The sequence below is a fragment of the Pongo pygmaeus genome, chromosome 5, assembly GCF_028885625.2.
Source record: "Pongo pygmaeus isolate AG05252 chromosome 5, NHGRI_mPonPyg2-v2.0_pri, whole genome shotgun sequence".
Classification (NCBI taxonomy): Eukaryota; Metazoa; Chordata; class Mammalia; order Primates; family Hominidae; genus Pongo; species Pongo pygmaeus.
The window spans coordinates 131,961,350-131,988,332 of NC_072378.2; the positions used below are offsets into that span (position 1 = coordinate 131,961,350).

Consider the following 26,983-nt stretch of genomic DNA (forward strand, 5'->3'; position numbering starts at 1 on the left):
TTGGATCTCCACTTGCTGAGGATTAGCTTCTGTCCTTCCTATACCAACTGCCTACCTGGTTAGCTTTCTGATTGTTTTGTGTGCTTGTCAATATCCTTGTAGGTTTTTCTGCTTTTTCCTCATGACTGGCCCTCCCTGAAGTTAGTCACCTGCCCATCTATCTCTGGCATTATGTTATTATGTGAGGTCTCCCTTCCTTTGTGGACTCCTTCTTCCTTTTGCTGTTGGACCTGAGCCTAGCATCCGCCTCACCTCTACCGCCCTCCTCAGTGCGACTAGTTTCTCTGGGCTCTCCCAGTCTAGCTTGTCCACCTATCACTCAAGATCTAGCACTGGAACCAGGAAGGGCAGGTTCCTGAGACAAAGAAGTTGATGTTGGCAGGCCCCTAGGGCTTTTCTGAGACAACAACAACCCATTTGTTGCCAGAATTCTGTGGACACTGGGGCCTTCTGTAACATGAGGAATGTTTATGGTTTACACTGATGGGTGATGTAACGGTAGCTGCCTCTCAGAATGCGAGTGTTCTAGGCCATTAACTTACTTACAAATTACTGTGAACATTTTAATGTTCAGAGTAAAGTTTTCAGAACCAAGAAGGTACAGGTTGTTCTGAAGTTGAAGAAGAAAAGAAGAGAAGGTACAGATTGTTCTGAAGTTAAAGAAGAAAAGAATAGGCAAGCTTTCAAGGTCCAGTTAACTTAGAAAGTGTAGGTTCAGATTTAAGTGACACAGGCAGTCTATTCCAAAGTCTAAGTTGCATGGAAGGTGTGGTTTTGGCTTGTGTCTATTGATCGGGTGAACTGTTAAGAATAAGTTTCTTTCTTTCTTTCTTTTTTTCTTTCTTTCTTTCTTTCTTTTTTGAGATGATGGTCTTACTCTGCTGCTCATGCTGGAATGCAGTGGTGCCATCATAGCTCACTACAGCCCCAATTCCTGGGCTCAAGCAATCCTCCCCGCATTCTCCCACCTCAGCCTCCCGAGTAGCTAGGACTACAGGCATGCACCATAACTCCTGGACAATTTTTTATTTTTCATTTTTTGTAGAGACAGGGTCTCACTATGTTGCCCTGGTGGGTCTCAAACTGGCATAAGTAATCCTCCTGCCTCAGCCTCCCAAAGTGCTGGGATTACAGGTGTGAGCCACTGCATCCGGCCAGGAATAAGTTTCTAGAACTTGAAAGACTCAAAAGAGGTTGGGGTTTAGAGTTCAGTTAGAGAAATTGTTATAGCCGAAAATATGGCTAGCAACTTGGCAATGCCAACCATCTTCACTATACCTACTTGTATTATACATGGGTAGATTCCTTGAGGTTTATTCATCTCAGGACCTGAAGGACTAGGTTGTGTCCCTATTATCATATCCAAAATTTAGTGACTTAGAGATAATCTAATAATCTCTGATAATTCTTAAAAATGAAGAATTCAATGTCCAGAATCACTTAATTTGTAACAGAGATAGTCACTTACAGGCTAAGCCTTTATCAGAGGCCCCCTGACTTCCTCATCTAGGACTTTTTTGTGTGTTTTTCAGGGTTGAAAGGGGATGGGGATATACTTACTATGTACCCACAATTTTTTTTAATTAAAAAAAAAAAGAAAAGGGATGAGGGATGAGGACGAAGGAAGAGAGAAATGAAATTCTGGCAGTGTAGAACATAAGGAATCACTTAGTAAAGACACAGAGTAAGAGTCAGTAGTACGTTGGTGATATGGTTACGCTTTGTGTCCCCACCCAAATCTCATCTGGAATTGTAGTCTCCATATGTTGAGGGAGGGAAGTGATTGGATTCTGGGGGTGGTGTCCCCCATACTGTTCTCGTGATAGTGAATTTTCACGAGATCTGATGGTTTTATAAGTGTTTGACAGTACCTCCTATGCACACATTCTCTTCTTTCTCCTGCCACCACGTGAAGAAGGTTCTTACTTCTCCTTTGCTTTCCACCATGATTGTAAGTTTCCTGAGGCCTCCTCAGCCATGTGGAACTGTGAGTCAATTAAAGCTCTTTCCTTTATAAATTACCCAGTCTCAGGTAGTTCTTTATAGCACTGCAAAAACGGACTAATATACTTAGTATACAAAACTGGTATAGAATCAAGTTACATTTTGGAGAATACCAGGAAGAAGCATCTGAAATGGCAATTGGAGTGTCAGAACCAGGTTAAGAGCAGGCTCTGTGGCACAATGGATAGTTCATTGGACTTTAGTCTACATTGAAAGAATGAGGTTAAGCTCAACAACTAATGCTGATGCTTTCGCTGGTTAGGCCTATAGGTGGAATTCGTGAAGTTGGGGGAATACCACACTAATTTTTAATTTTTCTAATTCTGAAGCCCAGGCTCACTTGATTGTGGCAGCAGGGAATGTCCAAAATATGTAGGACGGGGCAGGCTGGCAACTCAGGCTAATGCTACTGTTTTGGGAGTGAATTTTTTCTCTGGTAAGCCTGTTTTTGCTCGTAAGGACTTCAACTGATTGGATGAGGAGCGCTCTCACATTATTGAAGACAATTTCCTTTTTTAAAGTCAATTAATTATAGTTGTTACCATATCTACAAAATATCATCACAACATCACCCTAGATTAGCATTTGATTAAATAACAGGATAATATGGCCTAGCCAAATTGACACACACAACTAATCATCACAGCAGGAAGGAAAAGTAGGATCCCCAGCAACTGGAGGTAAGGCAGAGTCAGTGCACTGCCATGAGTGCGAGTAGGCAATCAGAACCCAGAAACTCATAAAAATGGAAGGCACATAACAAATGATTAGATAAAAGCCATAGATCCTAGGAATCCCCTAAATTTGAGACAAATTATGACATAGGTTTGGTCTTTGTTTTTAAAAAATCAGAATGATTTGACAGCAAAATACTCTGAAGAAGGAACCTGGTGGTATTTCACTTCTGAGATATCACTAAAAGAATCGTGCGCAAGTGACCAAGTCCCTTTGGTGGTCCTCTGACCTTATCTGTAAAATCCAAAAGTCTGATTAGAATAATGACAGGATGTTTGCAGAAAAGAATTTGAATGCAAAGTGTTTAGACTGCTCTGGGCTGCATATCAGATCACTAAGAGGGATATTTATTTATTTGTTTGTTTGTTTATTTATTTATTTATTTATTTATTTATTTTGAGACAGAGTCTCACTTTGTTGCCCAGGCTGGAATGCAGTGGCATGATTTTGGATCACCACAACCTCTGCCTCCCAGGTGCAAGCGATTCTCAAGCTTCAGCCTCCCAAGTACCTGGGATTAGAGGCACCTGCCACCATGCCCAGCTAATTTTTGTATTTTTAGTAGAGATGGAGTTTCACGATGTTGGCCAGGCTGGTCTCAAACTCCTGACCCCAGGTGATCCACCTGTCTCAGCCTTCTAAATTCTGGGGTTATAGGTGTGAGCCACCATGCCTGGCTAATTTTTGTATTTTTAGTAGACATGGGGTTTCACCATGTTGACTAGGCTGGTCTGGAACTCCTGACTCAGGTGATCCGCCCGTCTCAGTCTTCCAAAGTGCTGGGATTACAGGTGTGAGCCACCACGCCCAGCCGGGATATTTTAAAAATACTGCTGCCTTAGCCAAAACTACAGAAGATCATTAAACTGAAGTGGAGCCTGGGCTTCAGAATTAGAAAAATAAAAAATTTAAAAAAAAATACTTCTCCGAGTACTTCTAAGTTCATCCAGTGTGGAGAGTCAGGTGCCCAAATTATTCAAATATTTTTTTTTTCTGGTTTTTAAACACATAATACTCCATGTGGTTCCTGGAAAGAAATCTGCAAGAACCTGGATTTGGTTGTCTTTATGGCATCTTCTAGTTCTAAAATGAATTCCTTCTATATCAACAACTAATGCTGATGCTTTTGCTGGTTAGGGCTATAGGTGGAATTGGTGAAGTGGGGGGTATACTGGACCAAGGGAGTGATGGAAATGATGAGCACAAACCCATAATGCCAGAAAAGGAAACGTGGCTGTCATGCTGCAGATTTATATTTTATTTATTTTTATTTTTTCATTTTTTTATATTTTTGAGACAGGATCTCACTCTTGTTGCCCAGGCTGGAGTGCAGTGGCGTGATCTCGACTTCCCGGCCTCATGATCGTCCCACCTCAGCCTCCCGAGTAGCTGGGACTACAGGAATGTGCCACCACGCCTGGCCAATTTTTTGAATTTTTAATAGAGACGGAGTTTTGCCTTGTTGCCCAGGCTGGTCTCCAACTCCTGGACTCAAGCAATCCTCCCGCCTCAGACACCCAACATGTTGGGATTACAGGTGTGAGCTACCATGACTGGCTATTTTTTATTTTTTGTTACAGGGCCTTGCTCTGTCTCTCAGGCTGGAGTGCAGTGGCGTGATCGTGTGGCAGGCCAGGTCTCAAAAACAGGCAGGCCTCCATAACAACTGTTTCAGCACTGACTGAATGGTTAGGTTAAATATTAAAGGCTGAGAGAGCCAGTGTCCTTACACAAAGGCCAGAACGAGTAACAAAGGCCCACCAAGATTCTCGCCCAGGCATTCCTGGGCCTTGAAGCATGACAAGATAATGAAGCAATACTCACACTCCTTGTGACAAGACAGTCTTTGGGAGATTCCCGGCAGCTGCTGGGTGAGGTTTTCCTGGAGACTCTCCCGAGGGCTATCCCATGCGCAAAACCACACGTCCCTCTCCCTACAGGGGAATAACGGAGATCGGGGTGGACGTGCTCAAAGGGTAAAACCAGATTTATGCCGGGAGCCTATTATTTTCCTATCTGGGCTTGTTAAGCCATTTGCGTGGTACTGCCAGGGAAGCAATAGGGCTCGCTTATACACCCGCTTTGCATTTGGTTAAGATCAGGTTTTGAGTGGGTTTTGAGTCTGTTCTGCCCGAGTGTACCCCCTCTCTTGTCTTTGTCTGAAATCTGTCTCTGCTTGTTTGTGTATCTGTCATGGCTCACTGCAGCCTCAAACTCTGACCTCAAGGGATCCTCACACCTCAACCTCTCCAGTAGCTGGGACTATTGGCATGCGCCACCATGCCTGGCTAATTTTTGTTGTTGCTGTTGTAGAAATAGAGTCTCCCTATGTTGCCCCGGCTGGTCTCAAATTCCTGGACTCAAGCAATCCTCTTCCCCATGATTTTCAGAAATAGTGTCTAAATCCTATGATTTAGACACGTTTAGTTAGAGTAGTGATGCAGTCATTGTATTTATATTAGAATACATTCTTTTCATATTTTTTTCTCACTGCTTTTAGGGTTGGAAGAATTTAGTTAGTTAGAGTAGTGTTTTCCAAGGGTGTACTGCAGTCTACAGGATTTTGATAATCTTTTCATTAGAGGAGTATTCAAGGTTTATTTAACCAAGGGGGTTATCATAGAACTCATGTTCCATGGAACCACACTTTGAGAATCACTGCCTTAGGGTCACTGAAACTAGAAGAGCTTAGCATCCACTATTTGCTAAAATTCTCTTTGACCAACACTATTATTAATTTAGTTTCTTTCATCACAAAACTGTAACTCCTTTTCAGCATGGAGTACACATGCTAGGATGCACCAGTCTAGATAAATAAGAAAATAGTGAATTTAAATTGATTAGTGAAAATTGCTTGGATTTGGGGAGTTAGAAGTCTTGGGTATCAGTTCTAGTTCTGGCACCTCGTAAATAACTTTGAGCAATAAGTCATATATAATAACTTAATTTAAATAATCAGAGCCTTAATTTGCTCATCTAAAAACAAGAATAAAATGTTTATAAGGGATATTAAGTTTGACTTGAGCTAATGTGTATAAAAACTTGTCAAATTGTGAACACTGTAAAAAGCAAGACATGATTATCATAGGACTAAGTACTTTATATTGGTTCAGTAGAGTTTCAGAATTTCTACTGTAGTCAAAGCACATGTTTTGCTATGTTGATTTTCAGCTGCTATGAAGTTTATAGAAAAGCAGAAAGTCTGAAATTTCTGTGACAAGGCTTTTTGTTTGGGGTTATTTTTAAAGAAAACAGAAGATCAGATTGTATTAAAATTTGATGATTCTATTATTCTTGTTATATATGTCTTGACTAGTATTTAGTAAAAGTTATAAGGAAAAAAGGAGCAGTTGTCTGCAATATACTAGAAATGAACTTTAATCTTTTCACACTATTGTTATTACAACATTTTTCCTCTCTCCAGATTGCCCAATCACTGAAGAGCTGTGAGCTTCCTAAACAGTTAAAAGTCAGGCACAGCTATGTAACTCATACAGTTTCTCTTTGCCAGACTAGATGAAAGAAGGAGCACTACTGTATTCTGATAAAACAGGTCTATGCAGCTACCAGGACGATGGAATCTATGTTGACTTTAGCAATGGAACAACCTGTTAAGAAGAACACTCTTAAGAAATATAAAATAGCTTGTATTGTAAGTACAATTCTTATTTTTAGTCTTTCTAGTTTTGTGACAAATGTTAAAAGTATATGATTTCCCATTTACATTTCTTTGTGTTGCTATTAAAATGTAAACTTTTAAGTAACTGTATTCAGTATTATCCCTTATGAAAACTCTAATGCAAATTAATATCTTAAATCATATTTTACAAGAAATTTGAGTAACAACAACAAGTTAACATTGTTAACTCAAAAGTTAGAATCCATGACAGAACGCTTTGTGGCACTGATTTTTTGCATGATTATAACTACCTCTCAATCACTTTTTTATTGCATGAGTATTTTAAGACAAGAAAGTGAGAAATTAAAATCATTGTACCCTATTATTTGCTGAACCAAGAATTTTATCCTATTTTACTTCACTCCTAGAGATAGTCTCTTTTGCCTATTTTCTCTTTCTTGTCGTTTCATGTGGTAAGATCTCCTGCCACCACCCCTCACCCCCAAATAAATTTTCCTTGATTTTCTTTTCTTTTTTCTTTATTTCTCTTGATTTTAAATTTTTTTTCTTTTTCTTTTTACTCCAGAAATACACTTATCCATTTCCTTGATTTTATTACTCTCCCTTTTCCCTTTGCCATCAAACTTTTGGAGTAAAGAGGGCTCATTTCATTGCTTCAGTTTTCTCAGCCCCCAACCATTCCTTTGTGCTCCAGCTTTGTTTCTACTGTACTGAGTCCCTGACTCAAAAGTCAGTCCTCCTTGTTTTTCATCCACTTGAGTGTTCATAACAACAATAGCTTCCTGGTACTTTCTCATTCTGAATTATTCTCTCGTCTTGCTTCCACCATGACATTGACATTTTCATTTTTATGACTTTTTTCCTTATCTGCATTCTTAGCCAACAATTTATCTTTATTCTCATGAAAATTACAACACAAGCTTCCCTAAACCCTATCTGAGATCTCTTAAGAAATCTCATGTTCTCTAATAGTCTTTTTAATTTTAATTTTATTTTTGAGACAGGGTCTCCCTCCGTTAGGATCTCACCTCACCGCAACCTCTGTTTCCCAGGCTCAAGTGATCTTCCTGCCTTAGCCTCCTGAGTAGCTTGGACCACAGGCACATGCCACAAGGCTCAGCTAAGTTTTTGTGAGTTTTTTCTTTCTTTTCTTTTTTTTTTTTTTTGTAGAGACTGGGTTTCACCATGTTGCCCAGGCTGGTCTCAAACTCCTGGATCAAGTGATCCACCTGCCTCGGCCTCCCAAAGTGCTGGGACTACAGGCATGAACCACTGCACCTGGCCTCTAGTGTTTTCCCCAGCCAAGAGTTCCAAGTAATCCACCAGCTCTGACTTTTTGCCCAGTCTCTGTCACACAATTTCTTTTTTTTTTTTAAATTTTATTATTTTGGTAATATGTATATTTTTAGAGACTGGGTCTCGCTATGTTGCCCAGGCTGGTCTTGAACCCTAGGCTCAAGCGATCCTCTCATTCAGCCTCTTGAGTAGCTGGGGCCTATGTGTGTGCCCCAGTGCACTAGCCTGTTTCAAATGCCTGCTTCCTGACTCCTGACTCAGTACCTTACACCAAAACTAATTGCATTATTTTTTCACACCAATCTTGCCACAGCTTTTCCCTATATCCCATACTTTAAGGTCACCGCTATTCTCTGTCTCTCCAGAATTGTTTCAGGAAGTAAATAAAACAATGTAAAACAATGTGTGTAAGTATTAAGCCTAGTAACAAAGTAAATCCTCAATATATTCCATTTATTCTTTATCCTTCTGAGAATTTCATTTCAGAGTGCTCTTTATAGCTCTTATGCTAATATATATATACATATTTTTTTTTCTCTTTTTTTTGGAGACATGTTCTCGCTCTGTTGCCCAGGCTGGAAGACAGTGGCATGATCATGGCTCACTGCCGCAACTCAGGCTCCAACTTGGGCTCAAATGATCTTCCCATCTCAGGCTCCCGAGTAGCTGGGACTTCAAGCATGTTTATTATGTTTATCCTAGCTTATCAATTCAGGAAATTATAAAATCTTCCACAGCAAAATCTGTGTGTCATTAATTTCCCTTGTTTGTATCTTTCTAGTGGTTTTTGAGTATATATAATGAAGTTCAATATTTTTAAATCATTGTTTCAAAAGTACCCTGATGTCTTCAAACTTTTACTAAGGTTTCACTTAAACATTCTGAAGGTATCTGCTTTGCTTCTAGCACTCTTTGTTTAGCCCAGTTAAAGCCAAATGATGTGTTCTCGGCAGTTTTTGATGTTCAGAGTATTCTCCCCACTTTGTGCACAGTGTAACATAGTTTAAGACACATGTGCACCCCAATATCAAGAAGCTTTTTTGGAATTATGTATTTATAGTAAATAATTATAAAGGCTTAAAAATAAACTTCTTAGGCGGGGCACAGTGGCTAGTGCCTATAATCCCAGCACTTTAGGAGGCTGAGATAAGAGGATCCCTTGAGGCCAGGAGTTCCATACCAGCCTGGTCAACACAGTGAGACCTCCAACTCTAAATAATAATAATAATAATAATAAATAAGCCTTTTACTCTCAAGGAGTTCGCAGAATAATGTAGAAAACAAGCCACAAATATATGGAACAAATACAAAAATCATGAAGAAACATTCTAACATTAAATATTGTGAAGTTTTAAAGCATCTTAAGAACAGCTAGATGTTGTTGATTTTTCTAGCAAGTTTGAACAGCAAAAGTACCACAGATAAGGTGTAAACCAAAATATGTTAATTTGTAAGTCTATGATGCATGAGGTTTACCAGAAGGAGTTCCCCAACGTTGTTTTTCTGCTTTGTAGTCACTCTAGTTTCAGTCGCCTGTGTCTTCTAAGCACCATGACAAGGGAGGAACTGCTAATGGTGTTATTTAGTAAATGTTTATGTTCATTTTTTCCTCTCCATCCTCTCCACTGAATGAACACGTAATGAAAGGTCACTGACCCTTGGGCTAACTTTGAGACTTCATGTAAGAATTGTTTTCTTAGTATTTTAACATAGCTTCCCAATCGTTGAATTCACTTCCATTGTAAACATTAGATGTGTTAATTTTCCAGTTGACTTTCAGAATGAAAACAACCCTCGAAGAAATAATTTATGTAGTTCTTAATTATCTAAGCAAAATCTGATGTTTTTTTTCTTTTGTGAAAGTTATTTTTTGTGTCTGAAACTATAACAAAGGTTATTGTAAAATACTTTCCTAAGTAATTTGATTATGTGTCTTTTTGCCATTCTTTATGACAACATACAGTACCCAAGCCCTGTCATCCAGCATGCTTATCTCTGGACTTCATTGAAGAGGAAAGAGGGCAGCTAGAAGAATTCTCTTTAATTATATCATAGTTTAATCTAATCATAGCATAAAGTTCGTTACACCAAAGGGCTTTGTCAGCAGAGTGATAACGAATGACACAAACAATCTTTGGTCAGGCAGTTTCCAAATTATCCTAAGTGGTTTGTATGAGTGGAAGACCAAAGCAGATCATTTGCTAGTTAACTATTTGGACAATGTATTTTTACGTATGTTAAATATTATTATCATCCTGTGATAAAGTAGGAAAAAAAAAAGCCCTGCTCCCTTAGAGTGAGGCAGTTAAGGATTTAATAGTTCTGGAACTCTTTTCAATAAATGATCGCAAATGGGTGCCTGGTTTAAAAAAAAAAATGGCCCAGAAAAATGGTTTTATGGATTTAATTCTTAATTTTAACTCAATTTGCAGTTAAGTTCATTGCATTTGAATGGTAAGTGTGTTTGAATTTGAAGAGCTGTAATAAATGGTATCTTTAAATTCTTCCAAAATGTTCTTTCTTAACTTCAAGCATTAAATAAAATACTATACCTCTAGTTAGGCCAGATACTAGATCATTGTTGGATCTAGTATCTGGCATAACTAGTACGCTGCAGATACTTAGAGAGAATACTGAGAAAGGTTAGTTATTTGTATCTTTGTAATTTTTAAAAAAATTATAAAAGTTACTTTTTCTTTTTTGCAATAGGTTCTTCTTGCTTTGTTGGTGATCGTGTCACTTGGATTAGGCCTGGGGCTTGGACTCAGGAAACCAGAAAAGCAAGGTATACCCCTCAGCCTTTTCTCAGAACATTCCCTGATTTCTTCTCTCTTCTGGCCTTAATTCATTAAAATGTATCTCCCATCCCAAGCCTCCTCTGTCCTCCATGCAGCATTCTGCTTCTAGACATCTCCCTCTCCCCACTCTACTTATCGGGAGTCCACATCTGCGGTTGGCATTGCTTACTGTACTTTCTGGACTTTACTTTTTCACCCTGCTCATTTGAGACTCATTATCATTCCAGTGTTTTTCTCTTACCTTTCTCCACCCTGCTTTTTTTTTTTTTTGGCAAGATTTCACTCTGTCTCTCAGGCTGGAGCACAATCTCCGCTCACTGCAGTTCCTCCCTGCGTCAGGTGATCCTCCCATACTTGAGCCTCCCAAGTAGCTGGGACCACAGGTGTGTGCCACCACACCCGGCTAATTTTTGCAGTTTTAGTAGAGATGGGGTTTCACTATGTTGCCCAGGCTGGTCTCGAGCTCCTGGGCTCAAGTGATCCACCCACCTCAGCTTCCCAAAGTGCTGGGATTACAGGTGTGAGTTGCCACGCCTGGCCCTTCTTCATCTTTATAATGGACTTTGGTAAGTGGATCACATGCTTTTCATTCTGCTCCCACTGTCATTTTCAACATCTGATGACAAAGTATCTAGCCACTTAGTCTTGAAAGTCTTTGTTGCTTCATTCCCATGACCTCCTGCCACCACCCTGTACCTTGACACCACGCTAGAGTTGTTCTACCTCTAAAATCTCTTGGTTCTTGATTGGGCAGTGCCAAATTCTTGAAAAGTAGTGCATAATAATATCTTCAAAAATTTTTTTCTTATAAGAAGCAAAGAAAAATAGGAGAAATATGTCCCAAAATATAAAATACCTCACATTCCTTTTGCTATATTTCATTATTATGAATAGTAAATGTACCACTTACAAATGACAATATAAAAAGAATTACCTATAATCTTTTTACATATTGTTTTGTTACTTTTACTAAGGTGAAGTATGAGGCCAGTTGCTAGATCATTCATGTCCCCCCACTTTTTGTTGTTTGTTTTTTGAGACAAGGTCTCACTTTGTTGCTCAGGCTGAGTGCAGTGGTGTGATCACAGCTTACCACAGCCTTGATCTCCTGGGCTCAAGTGATCCTCCCACCTTGGCCCCCCAGGTACCTGGTATACAAGCATGCACTACCACACCTGGTTATTTTTTTAATTTTGTGTAGACATGGGGTCTCACTATGTTGTCCAGGCTGGTCTCGAACTCCTGGATGCAAGTGATACTCCCACCTTGGCTTCTTGAAGCACTGGGATTGCTGGTGTGAGACACTGTGCCCAGCACCCTCACCCCATTTTTGTCTTCTTAAAATTTTTATGAGCAATACTCATACCTCAAATAAACCTCATTGGCTACTATACTGCCAATGCACAAAGCTCTGGCCGCATTTTTAAATTTGACTAAAACCTTCTAGTGTGACTCCAGTGGAGTAAGTCTCATTGCTGCAGCATTAGGAAGCCTCAGTAAGGTTAACTGATAATTTTCCAGTCATGTGTCTACTTGAGAAACACTCAGCTTCCCTAGTATGACCTAGGATCACAGTAGAACTGAAAAGTTGAATAATTGCTGGAAGATTACTATCTTCTCTTGGTCACTTGGCTGTTGCGTTTCTGGGCCATGGTGCCAGTCTTTGATCAAGGAAATGTTGACAGGCCATTTCAGTGGTATTGTTTTGATGTTACTACACACAAATGGGCATCATTTCTTGGCTATTTTACCCCCTAAATCACATAAATTGATTGCAGAAGGCATATCTAATGTCCGAACAAAACCTCCTTTTGTTCCAGCTCTTTCATTCACTTTAGTACACCCATTGGCTGGCTTCCCGGAGTCATTTTTCCTTGTCCTCTTCCTTTCATCTGAGTTGATCAGCCTATGTGGCAGCACGCTCTTCCCTCTCCCTGGCAGGGCATTGGTAATTAACTCCAGCCCCTTTTTGCCAGCATCCTTAACATAGTCATCCTTTTTATTACTCATTTTTCCACTGCATCTATTCTCCTAAACCCCAACCCTGGGTCATTTTCACCATTTTCTACTCCAGTTAACTCACCTTCCATAGGCAATATGTATTTTTTCTAATCTGAGTTTTAAAATTTGTGCATGTTCTTACAGATGTACTGTCATGACTACATGTATTTTTTGATCGAACATTATGTGCTTGGTATTATTACAATTACTGGAGATAAAGTGGTGAAGACAAGAGACAAAATCCTTCCAGGAGTTTATATTTTAGCATGCAAGACAGACAATAAAAATATAAATAAACAAAATATATATATAATAAGATAAAGTGCTAAGAAATAAGTAAAGCCCAAAAGAAGGAATCAGGGTCATTGTGTGTGTGTGTGTGTGTGTGTGTGTGTGTGTGAAATAACTTTTGAGTAATGACTGAAGGAAGTGAGACAGAAACATAGGGATAGGTTGGGGAGGAACATTCCAGGTCAGAAGGACTATCAGGTGCAAAGGCCAAAGGCAGGACCTTGCCTGGCATGTTCCATTTAAGGAATAACAAAGAGGCCATGAACTAGAACTAAAAGGACTAGAGGGAGGTGGTCATAAAATGAGATCTACTAAATAAAGAGGAGCCCGATCAAGTAAAGGTTAGTATGTCAAAGCTTGGTGTTCAACTTTCATTCTGAGTGTGACAAGAACTGATTGCAGGATTTGGGCAGAGGAATGATATGCTCTGGTTTGCTTTTTAATAGAATCCCTAGGGCTGCTGTGTTATGAATAGATGGTAGAGTGAGAGCAGAAGTAGAGAGACCAATCAGGAGATTATTCCAATAATCTGGGCAAGCCTTATGTCTTAAACCAGGGCAGTAGCACTGTGGCTGGTAAGAAGTATTTGGATTCTGGATCTATTTTGATGGGGTAGATAGATTTTATTGAAAGACTGGATTTGGAGTAAGAAAGGAGTCAAGAATGACCCCAGAATTTTTGTATGAACATCTGGAAACATGAATTTCCAAACTGAGTTGGGGCAGATTGTAGAAGGAGCTGGTTTGGGGAGAAAAATCAGGAGCTCAGTTTTGGACCTGTTAAATTTGCAAGTTCTATTGGATGTCCAAGCGCAGAAGTCAAGAATGTAGTTGGACATATGAGGCTGGCTTTAGAGGTGAAATCCTGCCTGGGCATGTACTGTGGTGCTTGTCAGCATATGTGGGATTTAAACCATGAGACTGGGGTAGAACAACCTTAAAGAATTGGGGAGGTGAAGGGGAAAAGCAAAGAAAACTAGGAAGGAGTAGCCAGGAATGTGAGAGGAAAGCCAGGTGACTATTGTGTTCTAGAAACCAAGTGCAGAAAGGTTTTATAAGAGGTGAGTGTATGAAAAAACGTAAAGACCATTTATGTAAATGGTTGTGATGTATCTAAATCTACGTATTTTTTTTCTAGTTTTTCATTGAGCACTTTTTGAGACCCATCAGAATTGCCGTGCATACATCTGTTCTTATGTTTCTACTGTGTGTTACTCTTTGGCATGTACCAAACTTGCCAACCAACCTATGCCCTCTCTTGGTGCTGAATACCCAAATTGGCTTTAGTTCCTCACCACCACATAAATACTGCAGGTTCCCTTGTAAACCTGTGTGATAACTGCTTTGCCATAGATCAAGGAATGAAGTTTCAGGAAGTTAGGGTTTTCGTCTTCTTAACTCAGGTATGTAGTCCCAGGTTGCTTTCTAGAATGGCTGCCTCAGCCTACCCTACCTTCCTTCACCTCACCTCTCCACCAGCCATTGCCATTATTCAGCTCTCTAATTTTTGGCAGTGTGCAGTTGGGTATAGAATAAAGTCTTTCATTTTAGTTTCTATTTCTCAGTCCTGTTGCTCTAATCCATGTTGGTTGCTCTCTTGGTCTGGTGGATGGTTGATATTTCCATTAGCCCATCTATTGTGTTAGATCCCATGATTTTAAAATCTCTTTCTTCTTGTTTCATTTTCTCATTTTGTTAAAGAACAACTTGATAGCTTCCTAAAACAGGATGCATGAGAGAGATAACTTGAATCTTTGTCTATGTAAAGACGCATCATTCTAACCTAACACTTGACAGTTTGGCTAGGTATTGAATTCTAAGATGGAAATACTTCGTTTTTCTAGAAATCTGAAGGTATTACTTTACTGTCTTATAGCATCCAGTGTTGCTTTTAATACATTTGGTATTTTAATAAATTTCTGGTTAGTGATCCTTTGTAGGTTGCTCATGATCTCTCTGTGGAGGCTTTCAACATCTCTTAATCCTGTTGATCTCTTAGTGTGAGTTTTGCCCTGGGAAACTTGGTGGACAACTATGATGTAATAATTTATGCTCTTCAATTCTGGGAAATTTTATAATATGATTTCTTTAATAATATCAACTCCATTTTCTCTTTCACTTTAAGGCCTTACCTCCCTGTTCTAAGATCAGTTAATTAGTAGCCTTAGTTACATCTGCACAGTTCCTTGGTCATGTAAGACAACAGACTTGAAGTCTCAGCAATTAAGACTTGGAATCTTCTTGTGGACCACAATTCTGCTTACCATATCTCTACTGAATTTTTCTATACTTCCCTCATATTTTTACTTCCAAGACCACCCTGAATGTGGGGTCTTTTAAAAAAAATTATAGTTCTCTTTCTTATTTTGTTGACGCAGTATCTTCTCTCTTTTCTGAGGATCTCAATACTCTGTGTGTGTGTGTTGTTATTTTAACTCTTTTGCTCCCTGCATTATTTCCTTTTCAATCAAGTTTTTCTTTGATGTTGTTTGTTCGGTGTTTATCTTTCATGTAGCTTGTTATCCTGCTATCCTCAAATGTCTGGGGACCATCTGTTCCTTTTCAGAGTAAGGCTTGTTTTTTCTTATCATAGTTACCCTCCTCTATGTCTGTTGTCTGTGTGATGAAAGCCACTCCTTATTCCTCCAGATTATGAGCCTCCTAGTCTGGAGTGGGAGGCAGGGTGAGTAGTGACTGCTCCACATCCAAGCTTTTACCAATTCTCCTATATTTAGCTTTGTGCCTGTTCCCCTCTTCTCTTACCTAATGACGCCCTGTTTCTCTTAATGACCTTTTCTCTTACCTAACGACACCCTGGGACCTCCCTTCTAGGGTCCTAGGGGAAAGCCCTTGGCTTTTTTTTTTTTTTTTTTTTTAACTTTTCCAGTACTCCTTCCTCTTAGGCACCTAGTTGTTGCTTCCTTCATTCTGCTATTTCTGTCTTTCAAAATTCTTTTTCTGCTTCTATCTTTGATTTGATTTAGAGTATTCATATACTTTTATAAACTGTTTTCCTCTTCTTTTTGTGAAATTTTGTGGAATTTGAGGAGATGGAAGAGGTAAATGAGTTTTATCAACCAGCTACTTTTTTTTTTTTTTTTGCCTCTTGAGTAGCTAGGACTAAAGGCACGTGCCACTGCACCCAGCTAATTTTGTATGCTTTGTAGAGACAGGGTTTCACCATGTTGCCAAGGCTTGTCTCAAACTCCTGAGCTCAGGTGATCTGCCTGCCTCGGTCTCCCAAAGTGCTGGGATTACGGGCATGAGCCACTGCACCAGGCCTCAGCCAGCTACTTTTAAAGAGAAAACTGTATTCTATTTTGTAGTTCGCTTTTTTCAAATAATAACATAAGCATTTCTCAAAATCATTAAAACCATGAACAATAATGTTTTAAAATAACTTCTACTGGCATCCAGAAATGCTTATAATGTTATTTTATGTCGATACAATAATTTAATAAATCCTCCCTTTAATGTACATTAAGACTGTTTCAGTTGTTAAAATATTTTTGTAATTATGTATAACACTACGGAGAACATTTCTCAACATAGATCTTTGTATGTTTCTTTAGTATAAAGTCTGGAAGTGAAATTGCTGAAATCAAAGGATATAAAGATTTTTTTAATTAAAAATTTTAAACATACAAAAGTAGGAATACTAATTTAATAAATGTCTATGTATTCATCATCCCACTCTATCAATTCATGACCAATACTGTTTTATTTATACCTTTCTCCATAACCTTCTCTACATATTATTTTGAAGCAAATACTTGACATTATTTCATTTCTATAAACATTTCATTGTGTATTTCTAAAAGGTAAATTTTTTTAATTTTTCATAATATTGGAGATAAATATTTTAAAGAAAATGTTCTCCACTTTGTAGATAGACTTTTCAAAGTATTAGTTTTGCATGGGTAATATAATCTCATTATTTATTTAAAAGGGTTTCTTCCATTGCCATATAATAGCTATCATGTTTCCCTCCTCAGAAATAGCTAAGATTATCATCACATTATTGTATATTCTTGTAGAAATTTTATAACAGCAACTTTGTATTTGTGTTTTCATGTACTCCTTTTGCCTTTCTGTCTTTATCTTTCTTTTCTTAAAATTCACATTTTACAGCTTTTGTTTCATATTGTCAAATAACCTTCCTGAAAGATTTTGTGAATTTATACTACCAACGACTGTATATCTCATTGATTTGTTAGTAAAAAATGATCATATTTTTCTTATGTTCACTAACTTTTTACAGTGTACTTTGAAAATCATCTGAGTCTTCTGTTTGTTGTTTTTTGGGGTCAAACTATAGTAGGATGAATTCAGGAGATCTAATGCTCTGAGAATTATTACTTTTAGTGCCTGCTATGTCAGTCCTCATTGTCCTTAACCTTTCTTGCATATTTTGAAAATGAGTATTCTAAAATACTGTCCTTAACCACTTCACTCCTGAGACATTTCTATTTTGATAAGCTCCTAAAATTTTTTTGTGTGTATGTTGTGAGGCAAGAATATCAAGAGATTCCTTACTCTATATAGCTAGCCAGTTGTCCCATTACTATGTGTTATTCACTGTTACTTTGTAGTTACCACTTAAAAATTTTTATTATATAAAGTCTCCACAACTATATCTGCATTATTTATCACTTAATCTGCAATTCCCAGCACAGTGCCTGAAACATAATGATGCTAAAATAAATATTCATAGAATAAATAAGTAAATGAATTAATTTAAAACTATGCAGTGGTTTTCAAGGGATAGAAACAAGTTGTGCATAGTTGAACTTTCCTAGACATGCTATTATACCCTCCTTGCCTTCAAACGACTCCTTCAGGATGCAAAGCAGAAAGCAAGTATCATAGGGAATTATAGATAATTTTCAATGGGAATGCATAACAAGGAGAAATGGTATTTAGCTGGGCACACACTCCTTGCACAATAAGAACTACAGAATTCCCATTGCTTCTTATTGCTAATATGCTGATGACTCCAAGTCAGTATCTTTAGTTTATGTCTCTCTTTCCTGAGCTTCAGACTCAAATATTCAGACCCCCTCCTAAATATGTGTTTGCTTAGATATCTGGAAAACTGAGCTTCCCTTTTTTCATTGCCTTTGCCATACATTTTGGAAGTCATCCTTGGCTCATGCCTTTTCTTCACTCTTTATATAAAGCTGAACTCAAACTAACTGCACTTTAATTTCTCTTAGCTCTATTTACATCTTCCTTATGTCTACTGCTACTATCTTCCTTCAGACCCTTATCATTTTTGGTTTTGGTTAAAATTTCTTGCTTAGTTCAAGAGTTTCCATCCCTACCCTACTCACCTATTTTCCAGAGTGACTTTCTAAAACACAGATCTAATTCATTACTCTCTGCTTACTCTTTAATGGCTTCCTGTTACCAAAGGTTGGGCTTCAAGCTTCTTAGTATGGCATAGGCACCTTTCCTCGCTCTAGTTCACTTCTACCTTTGAACTCTACCCCTTAGCCATCATAACCCATCTGCTGTTCTCCAAACATGCTTCCTTAGCTTCACTGATTTTTAAAATCTTAATCCTTTACCAAGACTCAACAGTGTCCTTGAATCCCCTTGCTAGTTTTTGTCCCACCCCTGTGTGCTCCCATGTACTCCTTGTACATATCAATGTCATTACTATTATTATTATTGAGACAGAGTCTTGCTTTGTTGCCCAGGCTAGAGTTCAGTGGCACAATCTCAGCTCACTGCAACCTCTGCCTCCTGGGTTCAAGCAATTCTCCTGCCTCAGTCTCCCAAGTAGCTAGGACCACAGGCATGCGCCACCACACCTGATTTTGTATTTTTAGTAGAGATGGGTTTTTGCCATGTTAGCCAGACTGGTCTCAAACTCCTGACCTCAAGTGATTCTTCCACCTTGGCCTCACAAATTGTTGGTATTACAGGCATGAGCCATGGCACCTGGCCATATCAGTGTCATTATTACATTATATTGGCAGATCCTGCAGCACCATAAAAATCATCTAGTTGTCTGTCATAGTCTGTGCTGTGTACTTCCTGTGTGCTTCCACTGCTTAGGTATGAGATATTGAATAGCTCCTAAATGTTCGGGCCCTATTTCCTTTACTTTGCAGGCAGCTGCAGGAAGAAGTGCTTTGATGCATCATTTAGAGGACTGGAGAACTGCCGGTGTGATGTGGCATGTAAAGACCGAGGCGATTGCTGCTGGGATTTTGAAGACACCTGTGTGGAATCAAGTATGAGTTCTGAGAATAAGTTTATTAGCATGTTGGTTGTGCTACTATTAATACATGTCAAATTTTTTTCTTTTCTTCCCTTTTTTTGAGACAGAGTGTCACTCTGTTGCCTAGGCTGGAGTGCAGTGGCATGATCATGGCCAACTCCAGACTTGATCTCCTGGGTCCATTTGATCTTTCCACCTCAGCCTCCTGAGTAGCTAGGACCACAGGCATGCACCACCACACCTGGCTAATTGTTTTCAATTTTTTTGTAGAGACAGGGTCTCACCATGTTGCCTAGGCTGGTCTTGAACGTCTGGGCTCAAGCAATTCTCCCACCTTGGCCTCCCAAAGTGGTGGGATTATAGGCGTGAACCACTACGCCAGGGCTGTGTCCAAATTTTCACCTACATACCTTGTGTATTAGTTTCCTGGGGCTGCCATGACAAAGTACCACAGACTGGGTGGCTTAGCCAACAGAAGTCTGTTTTCTCACAGTTTTGGAGACTGGAAGTCCAACCTCTAGGTGTTGACAGGGTTGGGTCCTCCTGAAGACTCCAAAAGAGAATCCGCTCCATGCCTCTCTCCTAGCTTCCGGTGGCTGCTGGCAATCTTTGGCCTGTGGCAGCACAGCTCCAGGCTCTGCCTTCATCTTCACATAATCTGTGTCTCTTCACATAGTCTTTCCTCTGTCTGTGTCTATGTTTAAATTTTCCCTTTTAATAAGAACACCAGTCATACTGGATTAAGGTCCACCCTAATGACCTCATTTTACTTGATTATTTACAAGTAATTTTTTTTTTTTTTTTGAAACAAAGTCTCACTCTGTTGCCCAGGCTGGATTGCAGTGGCACAGTCTTGGCTCACTGCAACCTCCACCTCCTGGGTTCAAGCGATTCTCCTGCCTCAGCCTCCCAAGTAGCTGGGACTACAGGAGTGCACTACCAAGCCCGGCTAATTTTTGTATTTTTGGTAGAGACGGGGTTTCACCATGTTGGCCAGGCTAGTGTTGAACTTCTGGCCTCAAGTGATCCCACTACCTCGGCATCCCAAACTGCTGGGATTACAGGTGTGGGCCACTCCACCCAGCCTCGACAAGTAATTTGGAACCATTTCTAAATAAGGTCACATTCACATGTAATGGGGGTTGGGACTTCAACATGTTTTTAGGGGACACAATTCAACCTATAAAACCTATACACAGTCTTATTATCATTTTCCCCTTTACAATGCTAAATACAGAATTCACACTTTATTTAACCGAGGTTGAGGTATAACAGGCTATGGTAAATGAAATGCTGTATCATTACATATGTTTCAATGGAGTTTTACTATGGCTTAAGTTCAACATCTTGTTTGTTTCATTTGCAGTGGTTCTCAAACTTCGAGGTGCAATAAAACTCACTTGGAAAGCTGGTGATTCTTGATCATTCTGATGCCAGTATTCCACAGGGCACAACTTGAGAAATGCTGTTCTCTAGGTGGAAAAGACAGCTTGCAATGTTTAATTCCCTAAATAATCTGGGAAGGTGGTGGTGAGGGTGTCCGGTGATTGGAGGAGAGTGAAGATTAGAAGAGTAGAGTTCTTTACATTATGTCTCCTGAAAAGGGCAAGAGGGAGAGGATAACCCAGTATAGATAGAGATCTGTGTTCCCTTTACTTAATCTCCAAAAATCTTTTCTATGTAAATGAGAAATGCTGGGGAAGGAAGAAATCTATATATAACTGAAGTGGACAAAAGTTACCTGTTGAGAGTGTTTGTCTAAGCACAAGGCTGACATTGATTTTAGTCACTGTTTCCTAGCAGGTGGCAGTGCCAAGCCACCTTCCTCCAGCCTCTTGCTGCTTTTAGCAATGGGATTTATTGAAACTGTTCTCATCCTAAGTCCATAGCCTGGGAGAACCCCTGAGGCATGAGTGGGAGCTGCTCTGTCACTACTGTCACTTTCCACTGAGAAGTACCTTGATCTGCCTACATTCTCAAAGACGTGACTGTGCTCCTGTTACTTTTGTTGTCACCTTTTCTTCCTTGCTGCTTGTCCTTAGACAAGGCTGGGCAAAGCTGCTCTTGGGTGGCAATAATCAGTCAGGGATTCTTCACCTTGGGGAGCTCCTGCTATTGGGTAGGAACAGGAGCCATGTTCAGATCTTCTCCAAGCTCACAGTGTACCTGCTAAGTAAACCTGGGTTGCGGTTTATAAAGTTGCATTTCTCTCTGCCACCTAGCTAATGAAGAAAAGTGGTGGTTTGCCCCTCATTTGGTATTATGTATTTTCATTTATTAATACAGATAAACCAAGAATTTGATTGTATTATTATGATATAGAAATAAATAAATGAAATTTGTATATTTTATATTGCAGGCTTAAATGCTCAGAACTGAATTGTATCGTTTTACAGCTCGAATATGGATCTGCAATAAATTTCGTTGTGGAGAGACTAGATTAGAGGCCAGCCTTTGCTCTTGTTCAGATGACTGTTTGCAGAGGAAAGATTGCTGTGCTGACTATAAGAGTGTTTGCCAAGGTAAGCAGGAAGATGTTGACTCATTTGCCCCTGCGAGTTTAGAGGAACTCCATGAGTTTCCTAGAGCTATGCTAGGCTGCAAAAATCAAAACACGTCGGAGAATCTTTAGTTACTCCATGTGGAAGAAAAGATCAAATGCATTTACTGTGGGATGAAATGTGGTTCGTAACCACTGAGGAGGAGAACTCACAGCATAGATATAGAGGAGAGATCTTAAAATTCCTTATTTCTCTGTAAGGCAAAGTCTTTTCCAATCCAATGACCTTGCCAGATGCAGCTGTAGTTTAAGACACTGAACAGCAGATCCTAAAATTAAAATATAGAGAATGAGGTTATCTAGCTCAGATATCATCTTGTTAAGCCAGCGTTGTTATTGCCAAAACAAATGTGTTCTCAATGGTTTAAATTGCTAAGGATCCTCAAGGAGTTAATGTAGAGTTGATATTAGAATTCAGGTTACTCAACTCCTTATTTTACCCACTCCCCACTTTATAAGTGATGTGACTTAAAAAATCACCAGTTCCTCTGAACATCTGATGAAATTTATGAAAAATGCGTATATACATATGTCAACCAAATTTCTTCAAGCTATCAATCTCTTTTTATAACCTCACACCAAACTGAGCTGACAATTTTAATACTTTTGAAAAAAAAGATTAGGTTGAATTCTGATTTCTGAAATAGGAGGAAAACATTATAGTAGAAACCTTAACTATAATCTACTATTAGAGAATAAGTTGTGTACCAATGGATGAATCAGTTTTTACACAAAATATAATTAAAAATCACCTGTGTCAGGCCTCTGAGCCCAAGCCAAGCCATCGCATCCCTTGTGACTTGCACGTATACGCCCAGATGGCCTGAAGTAACTGAAGAATCACAAAAGAAGTGAAAAGGCCCTGCCCTGCCTTAACTGATGACATTCCACCATTGTGATTTGTTCCTGCCCCACCTTAACTGAGTGATTAACCCTGTGAATTTCCTTCTCCTGGCTCAGAAGCTCCCCCACTGAGCGCTTTGTGACCGCCACCCCTGCCCACCAGAGAACAACCTCCTTTGACTGTAATTTTCCATTACCTTCCCAAATCCTATAAAACGGCCCCACCCCTATCTCCCTTCACTGACTCTCTTTTTGGACTCAGCCCACCTGCACCCAGATGAAATAAACAGCTTTATTGCTCACACAAAGCCTGTCTGGTGGTCTCTTCACACAGACGCACATGAAATTTGGTGCTGTGACTCGGATCAGGGGACCTCCCTTGGGAGATCAATCCCCTGTCCTCTTGCTCTTTCCTCTGTGAGAAAGATCCACCTATGACCTCAGGTCCTCAGACTGACCAGCCCAAGAAACATCTCACCAATTTCAAATCTGGCAAGCGGCCTGTTTTTACTCTCTTCTCCAACCTCCCTCACTATCCCTCAACCTCTTTCTCCTTTCAATCTTGGCACCACACTTCAATCTCTCCCTTCTCTTAATTTCAATTCCTTTCAATTCCTTTGGTAGAGACAAAGGAGATACGTTTTATCCGTGGACCCAAAACTCCCACGCTGGTCACGGACTGGGAAGGCAGCCCTCCCTTGGTGTTTAATCATTGCAGGGACGACTCTCTGATTATTCACCCACGTTTCAAAGGTGTCAGACCACGCAGGGACACCTGCCTTGGTCTTTCACCCTTAGCAGCAAGTCCTGCTTTTCTGGGGGAGGGGCAAGTACCCCTCAACCCCTTCTCCTTCACCCTTAGCGGCAAGTCCTGCTTTCCTGGGGCAGGGGCAAGTACCCCTCAACCCCTTCTCCTTCACCCTTAGCGGCAAGTCCCGCTTTCCTGGGGCAGGGGCAAGTACCCCACAACCCCTTCTCCTTCACTCTTAGTGGCAAGTCCCGCTTTCCTGGGGCAGGGGCAAGTACCCCACAACCCCTTCTCCTTCACTCTTAGTGGCAAGTCCCGCTTTCCTAGGGGGCAAGAACCCCCCAGTCGCTTATTTCCACACACCAACCTCTTATCTCTGCACCCCAATCCCTTATTTCCACACCCTGACGTCTTATCTCTGTGCCTCAATCCCTTATTTCCGTGCCCCAACCCCTTCTCTGCTTTTCTGGAGGACAAGAATCCCCCACCTCTTCTCTGTGTCTCTACTCTTTTCTCTGGGCTTGCCTCCTTCACTATGGGTAAGCTTCCACCTTCCATTCCTCCTTCTTCTCCCTTAGCCTGTGATCTCAAAAACTTAAAAAGCTCTTCAACTCACACCTGACCTAAAACCTAAATGCCTTATTTTCTTCTGCAATGCTGCTTGACCCCAATACAAACTCGACAGTAGTTCCAAATAGCCAGAAAACGGCACTTTCAATTTTTCCATCCTACAAGATCTAAATAATTCTTCTCATAAAATGGGCAAATGGTCTGAGGTGCCTGACATCCAGGCATTCTTTTACACATCAGTCCCTTCCTAGTCTCTGTGCCCAATGCAACTCATCCCAAATCTTCCTTCTTTCCCTCCCACCTGTCCCCTCAGTCCCAACCCCAAGCGTCGCTGAGTCTTTCTAATCTTCCTTTTCTACAGACTCATCTGACCTCTCCCCTCCTCGCCAACCCAAGCTAGGTCCCAATTCTTCCTCAGCCTCTGCTCCTCCACCCTGTAATCTTTTTATCGCCTCCCCTCCTCACACCTGGTCTGGCTTACAGTTTCGTTCTGTGACTAGCCCTCCCCCACCTGCCCAGCAATTTACTCTTAAAAAGGTGGCTGGAGCCAAAGGCATAGTCAAGGTTAATGCTCCTTTTTCTTTATCCCAAATCGGATAGCGTTTAGGCTCTTTCTCATCAAATATAAAAACCCAGCCCAGTTTATGGCTCATTCGGCAGCAACTCTGAGACGCTTTACAGCCCTAGACCCTAAAAGGTCAAAAGGCCGTCTTATTCTCTAGGAAGGGACTGATGTGTAAAAGAATGCCTGGACGTCAGGCTCCTCAGACCATTTGCCCATTTTATGAGAAGAATTATTTAGATCTTGTAGGATGGAAAAATTGAAAGTGCCATTTTCTGGCGATTTGGAACTACTGTCGAGTTTGTATTGGGGTCAAGTGGCATTGCAGAAGAAAATAAGACGCTTAGATTTTAGGTCAGGTGAGAGTTGAAGAAGTTTTAAGTTCTTAAGAATACAGGCTAAGGGAGAAGAAGGAGGAATGGAGGGTGGAAGCTTACCCATAGTGAAGGAAGCAAGCCCAGAGAAAAGAGTAGAGACACAGAGAAGGGGTGGGGGTTTCTTGCCCTCCAGAAAAGCAGAGAAAGGGTTGGGGGCATGGAAATAAGGGATTGAGACACAGAGATAAGAGCTTGGGGTGCAGAAATAAGGGATTGGGGCACAGAGATAAGAGGTTGGGGCACAGAAATAAGGGATTGGGGGTTCTTGCCCCCTAGAAAAGCAGGACTTGCCGCTAAGGGTGAAGGAGAAAGGGTTAAAGGGTACTTGCTCCTCTCCCAGAAAAGCGGGACTTGCCGCTAAGGGTGAAGGAGAAGGGGTTGAGGGGTACTTGCCCCTCTCCCAAAAAAGCAGAGAAGGGGTAGAGACAAGGAGAGAAGGGGTTGGGGTACTTGCCCCTGCCCCAGGAAAGTGGGACTTGCCACTAAGGGTGAAGGACCAAGGCAGGCGTCCCTGCATGGTCTGACACCCTTGAAACATGGGTGTATAATCAGAGAGGTGTCCCTGCAATGATTAAACACCAAGGGAAGGCTGCCTTCCCAGTCCGTGACCAGCGCGGGAGTTTTGGGTTCATGGATAAAACTTGTCTCCTTTGTCTCTACCAGAAAATGAAAGGAATTGAAATTAAGAGGCGGGACAGATTGAAGTGTGGTGCCAAGATTGAAAGGAGAAAGAGGTTGAGGGATAGTGAGGGAGGTTGCAGAAGAGAGTAAAAAGAGGCCGCTTACCGGATTTGAAATTCGTGAGATGTTTCTTGGGCTGGTCAGTCAGAGGACCTGAGGTCGTAGGTGGATCTTTCTCACAGAGCAAAGAGCAGGAGGACGGGATTGATATCCCAAGGGAGGTCCCCCGATCCGAGTCACGGCACCAAATTTCATGCGCGTCCATGTGAAGAGACCACCAAACAGGCTTTGTGTGAGCAACGTGGCTGTTTATTTCACCTGGGTGCAGGTGGGCTGAGTCCGAAAAGAGAGTCAGATAAGGGTGGGGCCGTTTTATAGGATTTGGGCAGGTAAAGGAAAATTACAGTCAAAGGGGAGTTGTTCTCTGTTGGGCAGAATGGGGGCCACAAGGCGCTCAGTGGGGGAGCTTTTGAGCCAGGATAAGCCAGGAGAAGGACTTTCACAAGGTAATGTCATTAGTTAAGGCAAGGACTGGCAATTTACACTTCTTTTGTGGTGGAATGTGATCAGTTAAGGTGGGGCAGGGCATATTCACTTCTTTTGTGATTCTTCAGTTACTTCAGGGCATCTGGGCATATACACGTGCAAGTCACAGGGGATGTGATGGCTTGGCTTGGGCTCAGAGGCCTGACAATTTCAGTTTATTTTTTAAAATAAATATAAATGTTTTCTCACTCTGAGGATTTAACATTTTAAATATTTCATGTTTATTTAAATATTTAAAATGTAGAACATTCTACATTTTAATGAATTCTAATGAATTTAACATTTTAAAATATAAAATGTTAAATGTGCTTGCCAGCTTTCAGAATTAAAAAAAGCTAAATGATATTTGTCAAAATTGTATCTTTCAAGAGTAGTTTGAGAATTTTTGTCAAAATTGTGTCTTCCGAGAGTAGTTTAAGAGATTTGAATCATTTTTGTGTGAGAAACCAGCTAATTACTTTTATATTTTGTTAAGTTTAGAATTTCTAAAAATGTTGTGATAAATTTCTACCACATACAGAGGTAGAGAGAATATTATGATGTTTTATCTCTAAGTCCATCAACTATTTTCGGCAGTTATCAATTCATGGTCAATCTTGTCTCCACATTGACAAAGTATAATTTTGAATATAAAATGAACACATCAAAGATTTACTAACTCATTTATAAGACAACCAACTGGAATTAAAGCTGGTTCAAAGAGAATAAGAAACTAAGCTACTAAATATGTATATAAGACTAAAAGAATGTTGGAATAAAATCACTAAAACCGTATCTTTTGGTGGGACATAAATGAATTGCATTTCTGTAGGATAATTTATTTGCTATCAGGCATGAATCAGTTATATTGCTATTTGTTTTCTATTAGTTATCTATTAGTCTTGAATCAACAACTTGTAAAATGAATAATAAAGAGCAAGCTGGATAAAGATACATACCCGTTGGTAATTGGATAATACATTGTTGGGTTTTTTAGATAATTCCCAGCATGACATTAAAATTAAATCTAATGATCAGTCCTCTTGCCTATTTCCAAGGTTTAGATTTTTTTCTTTAACAAAATATACTCATCATTGCCCCCAACCTCTTTTCCATAATTTTAC

The 26,983-nt window shown here is 40.1% G+C and overlaps 1 protein-coding gene across 5 annotated transcripts in view; it reads left to right on the top strand.

Moving 5' to 3' along the window:
- The first annotated feature begins 6,229 nt into the window (after positions 1–6,229).
- ENPP3 (ectonucleotide pyrophosphatase/phosphodiesterase 3) overlaps positions 6,230–26,983 on the top strand; it is a 98,878-nt gene continuing 78,124 nt past the window's right edge. For 3 of the 5 annotated variants that reach the window (XM_063666605.1, XM_063666606.1, XM_054492309.2), the window contains exons 1-4: positions 6,239–6,391; positions 10,385–10,460; positions 18,884–19,006; positions 21,390–21,515. In XM_063666605.1, the coding sequence (XP_063522675.1) occupies positions 6,314–6,391; positions 10,385–10,460; positions 18,884–19,006; positions 21,390–21,515 (403 nt within the window). In that variant the 5' untranslated portion in view covers positions 6,239–6,313. Of the gene's footprint in view, positions 6,392–10,384; positions 10,461–18,883; positions 19,007–21,389; positions 21,516–22,680; positions 22,889–26,983 lie in introns of those variants that run through there. The other 2 variants (XM_054492305.2, XM_063666604.1) reach the window with 2 other exon arrangements.